We start from the raw sequence: 19,230 nt of genomic DNA, 5'->3' as shown, positions 1-19,230 counted from the left end.
CGATATCTTCTGTTTATTCCAAGCGCACGTGCGTCTGCCGCTTTAAATTCTCGAGCTCGTTATAGCAGGATTTATTCTGATTGGCTGTCAATGTTTGTATCGTTCATCAGCTGGAAAAAAAATCGTTCTGGAAGTGATTCCAACGATATCGTTTCTCTGTGCCTTTATCGTTATAGTTGTGGTGTGGACTCTGCTATTCTTTTTGAGAACGAACGATTTTTAGAACTACAGTGGTGTGAAAAAGTGTTGGCCCCCTTCCTGATTTCTTATCGTTCATCAGCTGGAAAAAAAATCGTTCTGGAAGTGATTCCAACGATATCGTTTCTCTGTGCCTTTATCGTTATAGTTGTGGTGTGGACTCTGCTATTCTTTGATATTGAGAACGATTTTTAGAACTATGTCTTTATCGTTATCTTTATAGTTATCGTGCTTGGTGTGAACGGGCCTTTACTGTTAAACTCACAATAGTTACAGTTACTGTCTTTATAATCACTCAAGTCAATGAAATCCGTTACAGGAAGAAATTATATTTTAAAGTAGTTATTTTAAGTTGTAATAATATTTCACAATACTAGTGTTTTTACTGTATTTTTGATCAAATAAGTGCAGTCTTGGTGAGCATAAGAGACTTATTTCAAAAACATTTAAATGATCAACCCCAAACTTTTAAATGTTAGTTTTTATACAAATAAAAATGAACGTAAAAAGGTTTAGTTATGCAAAAAGCAGTGCTCAGAGGAAATGTAATTTACATATGTAATCATAACCCAACCCTTAAGCGAGTTAGGGACTTTTCAGGAGGCCTGTTGCAATAACCCCATTAAATAAATGGACAAATATGATCAAATCCCAGTAGCAATCTTAACACCAAAGCAAGAAAAAGAAATGGAGTAGCTATTTGAAGCGCTACTTAAAACAAGCCTCATGGTTCTCTAATAACAGACTGTGACACTGTTGATTTTATTGTTATATATATATATTCAGCATCCAATTTGGCCAAACTGCTGAAGAGTGTGGCAAACAATCGGCAGTGCTAATGGAAAGTGGGTGTGTCTTGTGGGGGTGACCAATCCCTCCCTACCCATAATGCTGTAACCTAGTTCTTGCTCCAGTCATCGCCTCTCACACAACACTCATGGCTGCTCCATCTTATGCTCACCCTCTGTAGGTTGTGACATCTGTTCAGATGACCTTGTGCATCACTGCTGTATGCTCGGCCTCATCTCTAACAACATCCTGAGCTCTCTGCTGCCCTCTCCCTCCCTGTATATGCTTACTACTACTAAACAGACATGACTAACACCGCCGTTTCTTTTTGTTAAAAGTGGTTTAACAAAAAGCTGCATGCTGGTTAATGGTTTTTGTTTTCATCTCTTTCTTTTGTTTCATAATGACCTTTATTTGTGGTGTGTGTAGATAAGTCTTTTTTTCTCTCAATGCACACATTTTTTATTTTTCTTTATGCTTGGATCAGATAAGTTTTTTTTTGTTTGTTTTTTTTTGCCATGATTTTAAGCTTGAATTTTTTTTATTCTTGCATTTCATATTTTTATTTCTATACCCTGTTTTTTTTTTTTCATTTTTTTTTTTTTTATGAAGCATCAGATCAGTATGTAAAAAGCAAACACGCACTCACCCACATGCAGATCGGGCCTCTCAATGGTAACCTGAGGCCTCCCTCTCTCTCCACTTTACTTTTTGTCTCTTCATAAATCTATCGATCTAACTGTCTGACTGTCTCGCTCCTCGATCTCCTTTCGCTCTCGTTACAGCTACATACTGTATGTTTTTTTTTGTTGTGCCTCTTGTCATGATGATGAACTCGCATAAAGCTTGTGAAAGTTTTTGGTTTTTATGTGTATGCAAGCTCAATGTCTGTGTCGTTACTTCCCCCTTAGTTGTTTGTGTATTAATCTCCCTCCCTGAGACGGTTTATATATGTATTTTTGTCATGATATGTATATAACCGTATGTCCCTGCCTCCTTCCTTTGAGACTGAAAGTGAATTAGTAGACTCCGAGGTTGGTAGTGTTTTAGGGCTGCACGATAAATCGCATGCGATATTTAACGCGCAGCTTGTCAGTAAAGCCATTCTGTAATCAGCGGTAAATCTCCAGTGCGGGCTTGCTTTCACATGGAGCAGCATTAACTACACAGAGCCGTTGTTCAATGACAAGCTGCGCAAAATCACGATCATATTTTGCGCATGTTTTGCACAGCTTGTCGGTGAACAAGATGCGCGTTAAATATCGCATGCGATTTATCGTGCAGCCCTACTAAACATCCTTTCAGGCTATAATACACTACATTTTATTCTGCACTTACTATTAAATTGATGCACTAAGAGGATGACGCATGCTAGCATAGCATTCCTCATTGTGTGCTTTATTTCCTGTAGGCTTTGCAGCGTGACTGCAGCACACATGCATCCTGAGGAGGCGATAAGATGTGTGCGTGTGTCTCAGAAACTCCTGATCAATTTCTACACAGACCTTGGTTTGCCAATGATTGCATCAGCATGAGGTAATGACCAAAAACAGAGCGGTCTATAGAGGTCTAACGTTTCTGTGTCTTGGGGGAAATTTAAGCATCTACTCTGTCCTTGTCCAAAAAAGACACTCCCTTCCAAGTAACTGTGTTTCCTTACTCATATACTGTGACTTTTGCTCACAAGTGCCAAACTGTTACAATTTGCTTACGAAAAGTCTACATTAAACCTTACTCTCTGTACATTTCAACTCTGCTTTTTGCGCAACGAGAGACAAAGTGATAGGGAAGAATGGCTCATGTGCATGTTATTCTACTTTCTCACACACATGCAAACCAAACAACAATTGAATGCAGACAACAAGACTGCATGAATACAGCATCTCTGACATTCTGCAGGCCACAAGTCAAGTGCAGGGGAGAAAGTAAAGGGGGAACTGGGAGAGGACAGATGGAAGGAGAAAGAAACGAAAGAGCTGATCTTCCTCAACGAAGGCACTACAAAAGAACACAAAGTAAATGAATGCCTTTACCTTGTTTGATCAAGAAGATCTCATGAGTGTTTGTGTTTTGGTTTCTCTTTGATCCTGGGCTACATAAAAACATGTCTGTCCATATCAGGGATGTTCATGAGTAATTGAGCAGTCAAGTAGTAGAAACACTTCCTACTGAATCAATGCCTTATTTTATTTTTTAAATCTCAATTCTGTAATGAATAGGCTACTTATTTTAAAATGACAATTGAAATCGAACTCTCCTAAGCTGTTCAGAAATGGTCTCACTTTGGCTGTTCTGTGAAGTAGTGGTCGCACCTTACGTATGTGAAGTAGTAACAATAAAATTATGCACTTTTTACCCTCCTAAACTGGGGTAATTTTGCGACTGTTTCCCCTGAATTCCCATGAATCATTTGCACTCTGGATGTTTCAAAGTTGGGTTTGTTCAAAATTGTGGCCGACACATAGATTAATATTATTCATATTAACCAAAAAGTTGTGTATGGGTATTGGGTATTTACCAATTATTTCCCATGGTTGCTTAATTTTGACTGAACAGTCAAGTTATGGCTTTTTTTTTTTGTAAGAAGTTTATTGTTTTGCTTTTTTGCATCTAAAAAGAAAAGTCATCAAGTCTGAATGACTCCGATGTAGGAAACCATTTTCATTAAATAATCAAAAATGTAAATGGTCAAAAAATATCCAAACAGCCTAGGAGGATTAATTAATCAATATATAATTTTGTGTGATTTTATAATTTTGTCAACTACAAAATTACTCAAATGCCCATCTCATGTCCATATCTACTGTAGACCATAATGCTCCACAGGAAGGCTAGTACACTCAGTGCTTATCTGATGCCACCCCATGGCCAAGTTACCAACTCCTTCCTTTATCCATCGCACCCTGTCTTCCCCCATTCACTGTATATATAAACACTACAGTCCAAACAAACTCATTCCTCACATAGACATTCATGTCAGTACAAATGAGAAATACAAATGGGTGTGCTGGAACAGAATAGAGAGAGAGAGATCAGAAAAGAAAGAAAGAAAACATTTTTACAACGGATCAAACCATAGGGCATCGATGCTGTTGGGTGGAAATCATGAGAGAGAAAGGGAGAGACTGAGTTTGACAGAGAAGGTTGCTTGCTTACCCTGCATGGTTTTGCCCAGGCCTTGACCCAACTTCCAGCCATGTTTCTGAAGGAGCCGGTGCCCAATGTTATCCTGATGTGAGGAAGAGAGGAAAGAAAGACCACAATATTCCAATAATAAGAAGTGCTTTCCTCACACACACGCGCACACTCACTCAGTCACAAGTACATGTGGTAGCCAGTCAACTGTCAAAACATCTTCACTCACTGTCATCAACAAAAGCAACATCTGCTACACTTTTAAACTCCTTGTCAGATGGGGAGAAGAAGGGAGAGAGAGGGAGGAAGAACAGAGGGAGATAGATAGAAAGAACAAGAGGAGGAAAAGTCTCTGGGCTCTGTAATAAGGCACATCTGTTTCTGTGCAGGATTAACTGAACCCAACTTCATACTAAAGTCTATAGTCTGACATCTAATCTATATCTTAAATGGGGCATTTCTCAATAGAACTAGTGGAGGTAACAGCTAAAAGAAAAGCGATGTAAACACTATAGGGCTGCACGATAAATCGCATGCGATATTTAACGCGCATCTTGTCAGTAAAGCCATTCTTTAATCAGCGGTAAATCTCCATCACCTGCGGACTTTCACATGGAGCAACATTAACTACACAGAGCCGTTGTTCAATGACAAGCTGCGCAAAATCACGATCATATTTTGCGCATGTTTTGCACAGCTTGTCGGTGAACAACGGCTCTGTGTAGTTAATGTTGCTCCATGTGAAAGCCCGCACGTGATGGAGATTTACCGCTGATTACAGAATGGCTTTACTGAAAAGCTGCGCGTTAAATATCGCATGCGATTTATCGTGCAGCCCTATAGTGTTTACATCGCTTTTCTTTTAGCTGTTACCTCCACTAGTTCTATTGAGAAATGCCCCATTTAAGATATAGATTAGATGTCAGACTATAGACTTTAGTATGAAGTTGGGTTCAGTTAATCCTGCACAGAAACAGATGTGCCTTATTACAGAGCCCAGAGACTTTTCCTCCTCTTGTTCTTTCTATCTATCTCCCTCTGTTCTTCCTCCCTCTCTCTCCCTTCTTCTCCCCATCTGACAAGGAGTTTAAAAGTGTAGCAGATGTTGCTTTTGTTGATGACAGTGAGTGAAGATGTTTTGACAGTTGACTGGCTACCACATGTACTTGTGACTGAGTGAGTGTGCGCGTGTGTGTGAGGAAAGCACTTCTTATTATTGGAATATTGTGGTCTTTCTTTCCTCTCTTCCTCACATCAGGATAACATTGGGCACCGGCTCCTTCAGAAACATGGCTGGAAGTTGGGTCAAGGCCTGGGCAAAACCATGCAGGGTAAGCAAGCAACCTTCTCTGTCAAACTCAGTCTCTCCCTTTCTCTCTCATGATTTCCACCCAACAGCATCGATGCCCTATGGTTTGATCCGTTGTAAAAATGTTTTCTTTCTTTTCTGATCTCTCTCTATTCTGTTCCAGCACACCCATTTGTATTTCTCATTTGTACTGACATGAATGTCTATGTGAGGAATGAGTTTGTTTGGACTGTAGTGTTTATATATACAGTGAATGGGGGAAGACAGGGTGCGATGGATAAAGGAAGGAGTTGGTAACTTGGCCATGGGGTGGCATCAGATAAGCACTGAGTGTACTAGCCTTCCTGTGGAGCATTATGGTCTACAGTAGATATGGACATGAGATGGGCATTTGAGTAATTTTGTAGTTGACAAAATTATAAAATCACACAAAATTATATATTGATTAATTAATCCTCCTAGGCTGTTTGGATATTTTTTGACCATTTACATTTTTGATTATTTAATGAAAATGGTTTCCTACATCGGAGTCATTCAGACTTGATGACTTTTCTTTTTAGATGCAAAAAAGCAAAACAATAAACTTCTTACAAAAAAAAAAGCCATAACTTGACTGTTCAGTCAAAATTAAGCAACCATGGGAAATAATTGGTAAATACCCAATACCCATACACAACTTTTTGGTTAATATGAATAATATTAATCTATGTGTCGGCCACAATTTTGAACAAACCCAACTTTGAAACATCCAGAGTGCAAATGATTCATGGGAATTCAGGGGAAACAGTCGCAAAATTACCCCAGTTTAGGAGGGTAAAAAGTGCATAATTTTATTGTTACTACTTCACATACGTAAGGTGCGACCACTACTTCACAGAACAGCCAAAGTGAGACCATTTCTGAACAGCTTAGGAGAGTTCGATTTCAATTGTCATTTTAAAATAAGTAGCCTATTCATTACAGAATTGAGATTTAAAAAATAAAATAAGGCATTGATTCAGTAGGAAGTGTTTCTACTACTTGACTGCTCAATTACTCATGAACATCCCTGATATGGACAGACATGTTTTTATGTAGCCCAGGATCAAAGAGAAACCAAAACACAAACACTCATGAGATCTTCTTGATCAAACAAGGTAAAGGCATTCATTTACTTTGTGTTCTTTTGTAGTGCCTTCGTTGAGGAAGATCAGCTCTTTCGTTTCTTTCTCCTTCCATCTGTCCTCTCCCAGTTCCCCCTTTACTTTCTCCCCTGCACTTGACTTGTGGCCTGCAGAATGTCAGAGATGCTGTATTCATGCAGTCTTGTTGTCTGCATTCAATTGTTGTTTGGTTTGCATGTGTGTGAGAAAGTAGAATAACATGCACATGAGCCATTCTTCCCTATCACTTTGTCTCTCGTTGCGCAAAAAGCAGAGTTGAAATGTACAGAGAGTAAGGTTTAATGTAGACTTTTCGTAAGCAAATTGTAACAGTTTGGCACTTGTGAGCAAAAGTCACAGTATATGAGTAAGGAAACACAGTTACTTGGAAGGGAGTGTCTTTTTTGGACAAGGACAGAGTAGATGCTTAAATTTCCCCCAAGACACAGAAACGTTAGACCTCTATAGACCGCTCTGTTTTTGGTCATTACCTCATGCTGATGCAATCATTGGCAAACCAAGGTCTGTGTAGAAATTGATCAGGAGTTTCTGAGACACACGCACACATCTTATCGCCTCCTCAGGATGCATGTGTGCTGCAGTCACGCTGCAAAGCCTACAGGAAATAAAGCACACAATGAGGAATGCTATGCTAGCATGCGTCATCCTCTTAGTGCATCAATTTAATAGTAAGTGCAGAATAAAATGTAGTGTATTATAGCCTGAAAGGATTTTTAGATATCTGAGCACATTTCAAGAGGAGGAAAGATTTGCGATGTTCTAGGTCTTGATCTCTTTCTTTTGTTCTTTCCCTTTATTTCTCACTACAACTTTGGAGTGTGTTGAAGGTTTTGTTTGTTTGCACAGAAACATGAAAACACCCTCATGTTTCAGTAAATTGATCTGCCCACATGTAAATCAGTACGATCTGTTCTCAACACAAGGTGAAAGAAGGCAAACGCAGCTGCCTTGTTACAATGACCTTTACAGATCGTTTTAGCAGAAGGTTTTGATTCAAAGAGAAATTGCTCTGACAGAAATCAATGATAGGAATATGAATGGCTCTCTCAGGACTAGGGCTGGGTATCGAGTTCGATACTTTTTAGGCACCGACTGAATTGCCTCGATATCATAGAGTATCGAAAAACATCTCGTCGTTCGGTACCAAATTTCGATACTTAAGGGGTTAATCTCGTCAACGTCCGTGGGCCAATAAGCCTGCAGCACTAGGTGTGCTCGACTAGAAGCGGTGTGGCGCAGATCGATATGTGTTTGACATCCGCGAGAGCGATTCGAAAGCGTACGGAGCAGTCTGCTCTCAATAGCTCGTGGTACTGTAATACACCGATCGGTCTGCACAGTCAGTCCGCGTCAAGTCGAACACACCTACTAGTTTACACAGGTTACACCAGATTCGTGTGGGAAGCGTGCAATCTGTGATCGCGTGCCATTGCAGACGCTCGCAAAAAGCATGCAATCGCTTTCTTATGCGCGCTGTTTTTACGGTTTCGCTTTCGAAATCGATCGCGTTCAAATCCCCCCACCCACCCAACCCCAGGCCTTGGGTTACACTCAAGAGATGTGGCTCACACGTGAGGCTGTGCTATGCGTTTTAAAACGAACATGCACTAGTGTAAATGTAGCCTAACAGATGTGTAAACTGAAGACTATTTGAGTTTTATTAAAACTATTTGCACTTATTTTGCATTTGTGTTGGTTAGCTTACATTTTGTTCCTTTGTGCAGTGGCTCAGGAGATGAGTCTTTGAGTTTGTATAAACATCAACAAGCTGAAAAATAAAGCCACGTTTTTTTTTTTAAGATAATGTAATCTTGTTAAAATTTATTTCATAAAATTGGTATCGAAAAAAGTATCGTTCAGGAACCGGTATCGAAATCAAGGCATCAATATCGAAAATTTTTGAACGATACCCAGCCCTACTCGGGACCGCTGTTGAAAGTTAACGGTAAAGGTTTGTGTCAGCGAACTTTTGCAAGGTCATTTGGCCCATCAGGCGAGTTTGTGCCTCTCTCCCTAGAGACTGCTTTTATTGCACACATGCACACATACTCTCTAGACACTGCCCTGCAGCTGTTAAGATCTTCTGTGCAAGTGCTGAAGTCCGCGTTGTGTAAAAGCCCAAGATCTTAATTCAGTACTGAGTGTGCATAAATGGGAAAGGCATCATGTCTGTTTTTATAGTTTTCAGTGAACACTTCCCTCAACATATCAACCGTAGTAAGAAAAATAACAATAGCAGGATACATTTATGAAAGAAATTAATACTTTTATTCCGCAAGGATGCTATAAATTGATCAAAGGTGACAGTAAAGCCATTTATGATGTTGCAGAATATTTTTATAAATACTTTTCTTTTGCACTTCGTTTATAAAAAAATCCTGAAAAATGTATCAGCTTCGACAAAAATGTTAAGCAGCACAACTGTTTTCAAGATTAATAATAAAAAGAAATGTTTTGAGCACCAAATCCGCATATTACCGTATTGTCCCGAATATAAGACGATGTTTTTTTCTTGGAAATACATCTGAAAAAACGCGGTCGTCTTATATTCAGGGTCTAGACTTTGACATGTCAATAATACACCCACAACAATAGGTGGCGCCAAAACCGCATAAAACGAGTGTGCCATGAAATACGTAATGTAATGCGTGTTGTAAAGATCGCGAGTAAAAACAAAAGAAGCAGAAAACCTTACAGCTGCATGAGTCGTGACTGTCACGTTAGCCTGATGGCACCAAACTCCCTTTGTGATTTTAAAACGTAAGACAGTACCCAGATTTGAAGACTACAGTAAGATTGAACTTCTACTGTTAATAAGATTTTGGTAGGCTACTAATAGATGGATAGCCTAAATGTTCTAATTCAGATGGGCTACCTGTTTTGTTTTTTTTAATGGTATATCAAAAAGTGTATATTTTTTAAATGTGATTGTTGGTACATTTTACCAGTTTTTACCATACTTTCAAAACAAAAATAAAAATAGGAAAAATATGCAATATGAAAATAATTGAAGACAAAATGTGTTTTACTGAGAAAAAACAAGATTTGGTTTTTAAAAAGCCTTTTTCCAAAAGGTACAGCTGGAAAAAGGTGGGTCGTCTTATATTCGGGCCAATACGGTAGTATGATTTCTGAAGGATCTGTGAAGAGTAATGGCTGCAGAAAATTCAGCTTTGCCATCACAGGAAGAAATTGCATTTTATAATATATTAAAATAGAAAACGGTTGTCATAAATTATGATAACACTTCACAATATTGTTTAACTGTATTTTTGTTCAAATAAATACAGCATAAGAAATATTTGAAAAACTTACAGACTCCAAACATTTGAGTAGACAGTGTGTGGTTTGTATACAGAATATTGATCAAAATATATATTGATATTTGCTCTGAAATGGTTTAAAAGGAACTAGCATTTTTAGCATTGCTATTTTTTCTGCTGAGGTTTAAATCAGAGGCACTTCTAAAATATCTCATTTTTTTCACTCTCAGTCATAAGCCGCAGTAGAAAGAGGTTATTTGCCCATTAGGAAGCTTAGTGGGCCAATAAAATCATTCTGATGTTCTCAGTATTCTTTAATTTTATATTGCCAGTACTACTTCACACAGAGACAGAGTTTCCCTAAGCGGTGACAGCAGAAACCAGAATGGGTGCTCTCTTTTTGGCCTTTGCTGTAGCAACTCACACTCCATTGGCTGCTTTCTTAGAACCCAGGTGAAGTAGCCGTAGCCAGAGGTTGTCATCCCAGCTAAGTCAAGTGTGTGACAGATTAGGAATGTTGCCAGTGCTCACCGGCACCGCCCATCTGTTTTGTAGCTTGGCAAGACACTCAAAAGATCAGAGTGTTGTCCTTTCTTGGTTGTCGTCATCCTGTCATCATACTGTTTGTGTTTAATACACAGAGCAGACAGGGAGTGGCTGAAGTTTATTTGCAGTGAGAGAGATTTTCCAGATCAGATAAAGTCCTAGAGCTTCCAGCGAGCTTGAGGAAGAAGATTAGTTCCATCTTGCAGGAGAGAAACGAGGGGAGGGGCAGAGTGAGAGCTTGTGCAAAGTGTGCGCACCAAATTACACGCAAATCACTTTTGTGGAAACTAAGGAGAAACTGAGTCAAGCTTTCTCAGATGAAAGTGACCGGCGTATGCGTTTTGACCTAGTCAAGTGTTCATGTCGGGAACTATTTGAAAACACACTCCCTCTTAGTGCAAAGGGCTCTGCTGCATACATGCACAAACCTACACACAAACAAACAAACACGTCTGTTCACCCATTCTGGTGCTCATGCCATGGTGTTTGAACCTTATCCTTTTCCTTTTCTCTCTCTCTTTTGGAGAGAGCCTTGGTACTGAGTGTGAATTTACTGAAATGTCTCCCCAATGCTTTGAGTTTCCATTGTATTGACTCTGTTTTTTTACTCTTCTTTCTTTTTTTACTCTTGTTTTTTAGGTAAGGTTTGTAGGACCTCCCCCACTGTATGTTTGTGTGTATGTTTGAATAAGTGTGTGTGTGGATGGTTTTTCTTGAAATAATACGTAATAACTCTCCCCCTTTTACAGTGTAGCCTAACGGCTTCTCTTAGTTCTTCTCTCTACGCTTACAATCACTAAATGCTCTGCTTAAAATACCAGCGCTACGATTTGAATCTCATACCAAAATGGAATCAGTAAAGTATTTTGTAGAAATTAATAGTCAATTTTTTTTTCTCTTGATTGTGTTCAGAATTCACCCATGTTAGAATAGTTGTAAATATTAGTTTAATGTATGTTTGGCTGCGATGGGGGTGTTTTGATTGGCTGAGAACATGAGATGGGGCCCTCTGATTGGCTGTGAATATGATTCTGCCTCTTTCCCATGATTCCCCTGAATGGCTTGCCAGAATGAGCCTCAATCTCCTGCCCATTCTCTCCCTCCTTCCGCCTTCAGTCGGTCTATCTGCCTGCGTCCACTTTTGTGAAGTGAATGTGTGGTACATGTGGGAGTGGAAATTGTATGTGCTGAGTGCGTGTGTGTGTGTGTGTCACCAAAACAAGGGGTGGGGGCTCAGGTGTTTTAGCTTGCAGGGAGAAGTCTTCACACCATCCCACCTGCATCCCACTTCTCCTCTTATAAATGTACTTACTTATGAAAACCTCACCTGACCTGACCCATCTCTTTCCCCCTCTCCTGCAGAGCATGCTGGCTGTAGAGACCCAGTCTTGTGAAACTGAGTTTTAAGCAATGCATCATACCACAAAACAGATTGAAATTGATTCTAGATAAATGAAGATGATGGATGAAAACGGCTGTGAAACCGATCTAGTCCTCTAAAGACCGATGCGCTGCTAAAAGCTCACTCACAGCGTATGCTTCTCATAGCTCGTACAGCTGCGTGATGAAGTATGCATACGACGGCCTCTCTGGCTCAAGCACATTCATGCGGAGACTTGGACCCGCATGGGGGATTGGAGGGAGTGGGGAGGAGGGTGCTCATTTTTTGGACTGAGTAATGGTTGATACATTCCTGTTGAAGGACAATCAACAAAGAGAGGGAAATGAGAGAGCAGACCGCTTTAGAACCAGTTTTCAGGTTTTTCTCTGAAAACCTTTGTTTTAGAGGGAAGTCTGAAAATAGTAACTGTGTCCTCCTTATTTTGTTGTGGAGGATCCCGGAAGCCTGAAATTATAGTACCAGAAATCAGCAGTAAAGAGGAGGAGAGAATGAGTGTCAGGGATGGTGAGAGGATATCCCTGTAATCACCCAGGCCCATTGCTAGGGGGTACACCAAAGCCCCTGCCCCCAAACCCGACCCCTAATCCTTTACCCCTTACCCCTGAACGCTCTCTTTGTGCCTCAATCTTCCTGCTTAACCAATTGGTGTTTCTTTTTTGCAGCATTATGATCCTGGCCATGTTGTGCTGATGGTAAACTTAGTGGTAAATGTTATTTTTACCCCGATTGAATTGGTTATTTTATTTTGATTTGATTTATGCTTTCATTTTTTTGTTTTTGTTTTGTTTGATTTTACTTCCCCCATTTCTTGTTTTGATATGACTCTCATCATCAGAGCACCAGTGTTTAATAGGCTTAAACTGTCTCTACCTCTCTTTGTATTAGTCTTCATTCTGCTGCCCGTCTCTTATTGTTCAATATGCACTCTTCTAGAACACTCTCATTCTGTTTGTTTTCAGTTTTTTGGGGGATATTTAGATTTACTTCCCCTTTTTTGTTGCATTGCACCCTTTTCGTCCAGTCTCGTTATGTTTTTTTCACTGGAATGCATAATGCTAGTCTTGACCTAACATTGTTCCCAAAGATTGTTGGGAAGGGAAAGGATTGAGATCGTTGACTTGGGGGGCCTGATTTTGGGATTCCCACCTACATTTTAGGGAAAATTCTCAAACAACCCTCTGAAATAATCAATATTAATCATTACAAGAAGATGTAAGACATTTCCATGTTTCCAATTATATATGGTAGAATGTTACAAGACACTATAACCAGATGCCTCAGTATTGTTTAGTTATTATCTAATTCATACGAGGCTCATTTGTTATATACAGTTTCTCTGTTTTGTTATGAAATGCTCTTGTGCACCCTGGTGGTAGGATGAATCCCTCAGCGCACTTTCCCGCAAGCTCTGGTGGGGGCTGGAATCCCATCAGGCCCTTATCGTTCACGCTCCTTTATCATTTCATTACAGGAACAATTATACCACTGGGCTGAAACTCAAGTCTCTCTCTGCCACAAATTAGACAGCCTTAAGTTTCGAAATTGTAATGCAGATCTTTCTGCTCAAGGGCTAGGAATTAATGCTTTATCTATCATGATTTAAACACAGCTTTCTCAAAATGTATTCGCATTACCGATGCCTTAATTCCTTTTAATTTAGAGAAATGTGAAAGACGTACAATTCTTCTTTTGGTAGTTCAACAGGGTGAGTGTTAAGGCAGAGATACTTGCTTATGTTTCACTCAGTTTTCGAAGTTCCTCAGGATTTCTGTTTTGTTGTTAAAGTTGTACATAATTTTTTTTTAATCATTATATTGATAAAACCATGTGATTACATGCAATAGGAATTAACTGATTGTAAAATTATAGCCAGTACCAATGGACCAATAATTATTTTCATATTATGGCAAATATTGAAAATCTACACCAAAAATAGTCTTTGTCAGTGTCAAATCAGTGTATTTAGGCATCACACAATTATAATGTACATGGGTAATGGTTAAGTATTATCTATAATTACATTTTACAATATTATTAAAAATGAACATCTTTAAATATCCATCTAATCTGAAAAAAAAAAACTAATACCAACCTTTTTGGTTTGTGGATGTGTAAAGCTCCTAGCCCTTTATTGTGTTGTTACTTCCAGTATTATTCAGAAGTTTTTCTTATCTTTTGTCATTAGATCAGCCCAAGGGTATGAACTGATCCTGCTTTTAACTTGAACGACTCCCCCCAAAAAATTTTCAAAAAAGAGGAAGACTGACAGAAATAAAAACTGAAATCCAAATGACTGATTGGAGTCTGATTAACTGTGACCATGGTGCTAGCCTGTGCAGACGCAAATTAGTATGACTTCTGTTCTTGTGCCTTTTCTCCTTTATTTGAGACCCCCTGCCTTTCCTGTCTCTGTGTCTGTATGTTTGCCATCCCCACCCCATTCCCACACTCTCCCAGGTAAGTACATCCTTTCCCCAAACCTGCACTGTCACCATGGCAACCTCTGGCCTTTGACGTCACTCTGCTGCTGTAGCTCAGTGCTTGTGTCCTTATTCTCTCTGTTCTCTGTCTTTCCCTCACTCCCTGTGTCTCTTTCTTTCTCTCTCTTTCTGCTTCGTTTGGCTGGTTATGAGTGGATTAAGCAATTATGTGTCAATCTTCAGTGTAGTTTTGATTGTCCTTTTTTTCTTTTGTTTCATTCTGATTTGTGTTCATTTTTCTGATGTTACTTTTCCTCTGATCTAGGTCTTTTCACAGCTTGTGTATATAAAACATGACAGACTTTGATTATCAGTAAAACAAAGTACTATTTCAGGATATCATATGGGTCATAAACCTTCATTTGCATCCAGGTGTGGCCTGCAGTCAGGTAGGAAAATCAGTTGATGAGCAGCTCAGAGAGGGTTCAAACCTAGAAAAACTAAATAAATGAGTGTAAAGAGGAGAGTAATATGGAAGGCACACTGTGGATCAGTGTCGTCGCAATGCTGTGAAAAGATGCAGTGAATGCTGATACCTCCCCCCTCTCTTAAGTACTCCCTCCGGCAACCCAAATGCCTCCCTGTCATCTCAGTTAAGAACACGAGTTGAACAGAACAAAATGCATACTGCATTGAGACATGGCTCAAAAGAGAGGGAGGGAGATAACAGAAAAATTGAGGAAGTAAGAAAGGAAGGAAAAAGACCTCCTTAAGCAGGCCACTGTAGGGACGCTGTGGCAAATTCAGTGAAAACTTCGGCCCAACCTTCCCCTCCTTGTTTACTGTCCCTCGCTTCTTTCAATGGAAGCTTTTTACACTTTTTCAGGGTATGCAGTTCATTACAAAATAAATTGGCTGCAAACTCAAATGGTAAACAATTAAAACTAGGCTTAGTTACAATCACATCGCAGCACCTGGAATGGCCTTTTAGAGGAGAGCTGCACATGAAGCTGTGAGAATGGCTAGAGTTTGGTTCACTGTAGCTTTCTGGTCTCTTGCACTTGAAGGCAGTCTCTCTAACCCAGCACCCTGTGCTCTAAGCAGGCTGTCCCGCCCTGAGTTTTCTCTTGTATCTGAACAAAAGTCTAACCTCTGTCCTATCTCTCTCTCTCTGCCTCTCCCCCTAACCTAATAGGACGAACTGACCCTGTGCCCATCATCCTCAAATATGACGTCATGGGAATGGGGCGCATGGAAATGGAGGTGAAAAGATTGTTGTTTCTGCTTTCTTTTCTTACTTAATGTTAATATTAATGTATGCCCCTCTAACCTTTTTGTGTATGTGTGTGCCCACAGCTGGACTATGCAGAAGATGCCACAGAGAAGCGTCGGGTGTTGGAAGTGGAAAAAGTAGACACGGAGGAACTGCGTCAAAAATACAAGGTGAGATTCTATAACCGCAACATTGTTCATTGCCCTTTTCTGTCATTTTTTAAAAAAAATTGTCAAACCTATGCACATAATTTCTCTTTCTTTCCAGTCCTCCCCAATTCCCTGTTTTGTCATAGAGTAGCTATGAGTCTTATCTAGTTAAAATTCTGTGAATGTTTGAGATCGATTTGTCACAGTCACTACCCTTGGACAGATACAAAGCTTCTCTTGTTCCACTGCAGCTCAACCACATACAAGCAAACATACATAAAAAAAATCATTGAGGATAACTGTGGGTAACCTAAGCAAAGTGTGTCTCTCTCTAAAGCTGTGTAGTGTTTGAGGTTATAAACATGTTTATATGTATGCTGCATTCTCCTTCACACAAACTCAATGTCTTTTGACAAATTATCCTACATATGCAGTACATGACTATACATGTTCATTTACCTTTACCACTAATACCAAAAAATATGCAAGTAAGTTTTCCATACCCATTCAACCTCAGACCATTAATATTTCATGATAAGTTGTTCTGTTTTTTTGCAGGATTATGCGGAGAAGGAAAAAGCCATAGCTAAAGCTTTAGAGGACCTGAGGGCCAATTTCTACTGTGAACTGTGTGATAAGCAATACCAGAAACATCAGGAGTTTGACAATCACATCAACTCCTACGATCATGCACACAAGCAGGTATGAGAGATTCACATTGGTATGACTGTACTTAACAGCATGAACTTTTGAACAAATTTGAACACGGAATAATTTTCTTCACATTCAAATATTAAGTTGTCTTAAGTTGTGACGCTACATCTCATAAGTTCTTATTCCTCTCTGTTTAATCCTACAGAGACTGAAGGAGCTGAAGCAGAGAGAGTTTGCTCGGAATGTGTTTTCTCGCTCCAGGAAGGATGGCAGGAAACGGGAGAAGATGTTGCGGCGGCTTCATGAACTGGCCGAACAGAAGAAACAGCAAGACCAGTATGTAAAATTGAGTCTGTCTTCTAATGTTTTTTAAGGAAGTGTTGCCAGTTGTAGCGCAAGGTCTCATTCTTTACTTTATTTTGCAGTGTCCCTGGTAGTGGTCCTATGTTTAAAACTACCACAGTGGCAGTAGATGGAGAAAAGGGGGAAGACTCCATGGATGGTGTGCCTATGACATTGGATACCAACACAGAGGCTATTGAAGATAAGGGAATCTGTGGTGTTAGTGGCCAAGGCTCCCCTAGAACAGGCCCTGCCATCAGCTTTGGTTTTAACAAAACTAGCTCTTCGCCCACACCTTCTGGAGGCTCACAGGCTCCCAAAGTGAGTGTCTCCTTCTCTTTTGCTAAGAAAGCCCCAGTCAAACTTGAGACGGCTGCAGCTGTGTTTGCAGACCATGGTGAAGAGACAGTGGAAGGAGAAGAAGGTCAGGAAGAGGGAGGAGAAAAGACTGGAGGAGAGGACGTAAGTGTGGCATCCACCACTGATATCCCTCAAGCAGGAGAAGGAGGAGGAGGAGGTGGAAGTAGTGGAAGTGGTGGGAGTGGTGGTGAGTGTGAGGAAGAGCAGTCACAACCAGATGATGGAGGTGCCCTGGCCTCGACTTTGAACAAACTGAAGATGATGATGAGAAAGGAGGAAGGTTACTCTGGACAGGAGCCACAATATTACCATTATGTACCACCTGCACATTGTCGGGTCAAGCCGCATTTCCAGTTTCTGCTTTTCATGAAGGCTTCAGACCAGTGTGATAGCAAGGAGGAGGAGGATGTGGATGGAGCAAAAGATGAGAAGGCACCAGCAGGTAATGACGGAGAGAAAAAACATATCAAAGTCAGTAGCTGCACATCTGAAAAAGATGTGGAGAAGGAACCTGCACTGACACAAAACACAAATCCTTCTCCCACATCACCTAAATTGAAGACAGAGGAAGAATCAAGTAGTACACCGGCAGGGCTAGGTGATACAGCAGTGGTAGATAGCTCATCCCAACAAGCTGATCCCAAGCAAGGAATGTCCGAGCTTACAGACACAGGTCCCCGCATGCCAACTGGGCCTTTCTTTCCTGTGCTAAGTAAGGATGAAAGCACCACCTTGCAGTGGCCTTCTGAGTTGTTGGAGTTTACTAAGGCACAGCCATCCCTCTCCTACAGTTGTAATCCTCTTTACTTTGACTTCAAACTGTCAAGAAACAAAGGAAACTGGGCAGGCAAAAACAGCAAACCTGCCAAGCCAGTTAGCACTGATGGACGAGAGGGGTCTAAGCATGAAAACATAGACAGTGCTCCTGCCACTAGTGGAGAGACTTGCACTGCTACAACAATTGCAGGACCCAGTACAGTTCAAAAAGAACAACCATCCTTGAAAGAGGAGGGTGCTGAGAGTGAGAACAACGAGCAGAAATTACAAAGTAATGATGGGTCTGCAGGGTCTAAGAAAAAGAAAAAGAAACACAAGAAGTCAAGCAAGTGTTCCAAACATAAAGAAAAAGCAGCAGTGGAGGGGGAGTTAGAAAAAGAGATTCCAGGAGAGAAAACTAAAAAGAAAAAGAAACGCAAAAGAAAGAAAAGCAAAAATAAACCACATAGCACTGATGACATCGAAGCAGAGGGAGGCGACGGTAAGGAAAAAGAGAAAGACAAGGATGACAAAGATGGAGTAGCCACCGCTCAGTCATCGGGAATAAGCACATCCCATGAAGGAGGAAAGAGAAAACGTTCCCACAAAATGTCTCAGTGGTCTGGAGTTGAGGAAAGCAGTGCAGGAAAGCCTAGCTCTACAGAGGAACACAATGGTACTAAACGTCTTAAACTTGACACCAACACACCTGCCGCCTCCTGCTCTGCCTCAGCACAAAAGAGCATAAGTGGAGGTCGACCTCCAAGTAGTGACAGTGAGGAGGATGGTGGATCATCCTCTCAACGTTCTAGACCAGCTCGCCGTCGCTCCACGCCACCACGTGAGCAGCGAAGACACCGCAGTGACGATTCTGGACGATCAGGGCATACACGTAGTAGGTCGTCTCGTCGAGGAGACCACAAACATAGACGTCACAGAGGTCAAAAGTCACGCAGTCGATCCTGCTCGAGTAGCTCTGAACGTTCCTCAGCAGGGAGCAGTGCTTACAGTCGCCATAGCCATAGCTACTCAGACAGTTATAGTGACTACAGTGATGAAGACCGTCGCCGCAGATCAAGAAGACCTTCATCAGACTCAGACTATGAAAGGCGTGATAGTGGGCGATCTCACAGGCGACGTTACACCTCATCTTCTTCAGAGGAGGTCTCCCGTTCACGTTCACGCTCACACAGCCGCAGGAAGCATGATCGGCGGAGACACCAACGGAGCAGTAGTCGCAGCTCCAGTCGTAGTAGTAGGAGTAGCAGCGCTCGTTCTTACAGACGCAGCAGCTACAGTCGCAGCCGTAGCTCTGCTAGTCGTTCATCTAGCTCCACCAAGGGCTCTCCACATCGGCACGGTCACAGCCGGCGATCTGACAGCTCGACACGGCGGCAGAATTTCAACCAGTCACGAATCTACCATTCCCAGTCTCCAAGAAGGTCCTCTTCCCGCACACAAACCCGAAACA

General features: G+C 40.8%; 1 protein-coding gene across 1 annotated transcript in view; it reads left to right on the top strand.

Annotated features, from left to right (window-relative positions):
• The window catches only part of LOC107720016 (G patch domain-containing protein 8-like), a 45,645-nt gene that overhangs the window by 18,766 nt on the left and 7,649 nt on the right, over window positions 1-19,230 (top strand). The window contains exons 3-8 of the mRNA XM_016527587.1: window positions 5,381-5,453; window positions 15,421-15,488; window positions 15,582-15,668; window positions 16,206-16,349; window positions 16,507-16,637; window positions 16,727-19,222. Of these exons, the coding sequence (XP_016383073.1) occupies window positions 5,381-5,453; window positions 15,421-15,488; window positions 15,582-15,668; window positions 16,206-16,349; window positions 16,507-16,637; window positions 16,727-19,222 (2,999 nt within the window). The remainder of the gene's footprint in view (window positions 1-5,380; window positions 5,454-15,420; window positions 15,489-15,581; window positions 15,669-16,205; window positions 16,350-16,506; window positions 16,638-16,726; window positions 19,223-19,230) is intronic.

This window comes from Sinocyclocheilus rhinocerous, unplaced genomic scaffold (assembly GCF_001515625.1).
Source record: "Sinocyclocheilus rhinocerous isolate Xijiao unplaced genomic scaffold, SAMN03320098_v1.1 scaffold273, whole genome shotgun sequence".
In the NCBI taxonomy this organism is placed as follows: Eukaryota; Metazoa; Chordata; class Actinopteri; order Cypriniformes; family Cyprinidae; genus Sinocyclocheilus; species Sinocyclocheilus rhinocerous.
The sequence above is the reverse complement of the archived record's forward strand: the minus strand, read 5'-3'. Positions and strand labels throughout refer to the sequence as shown.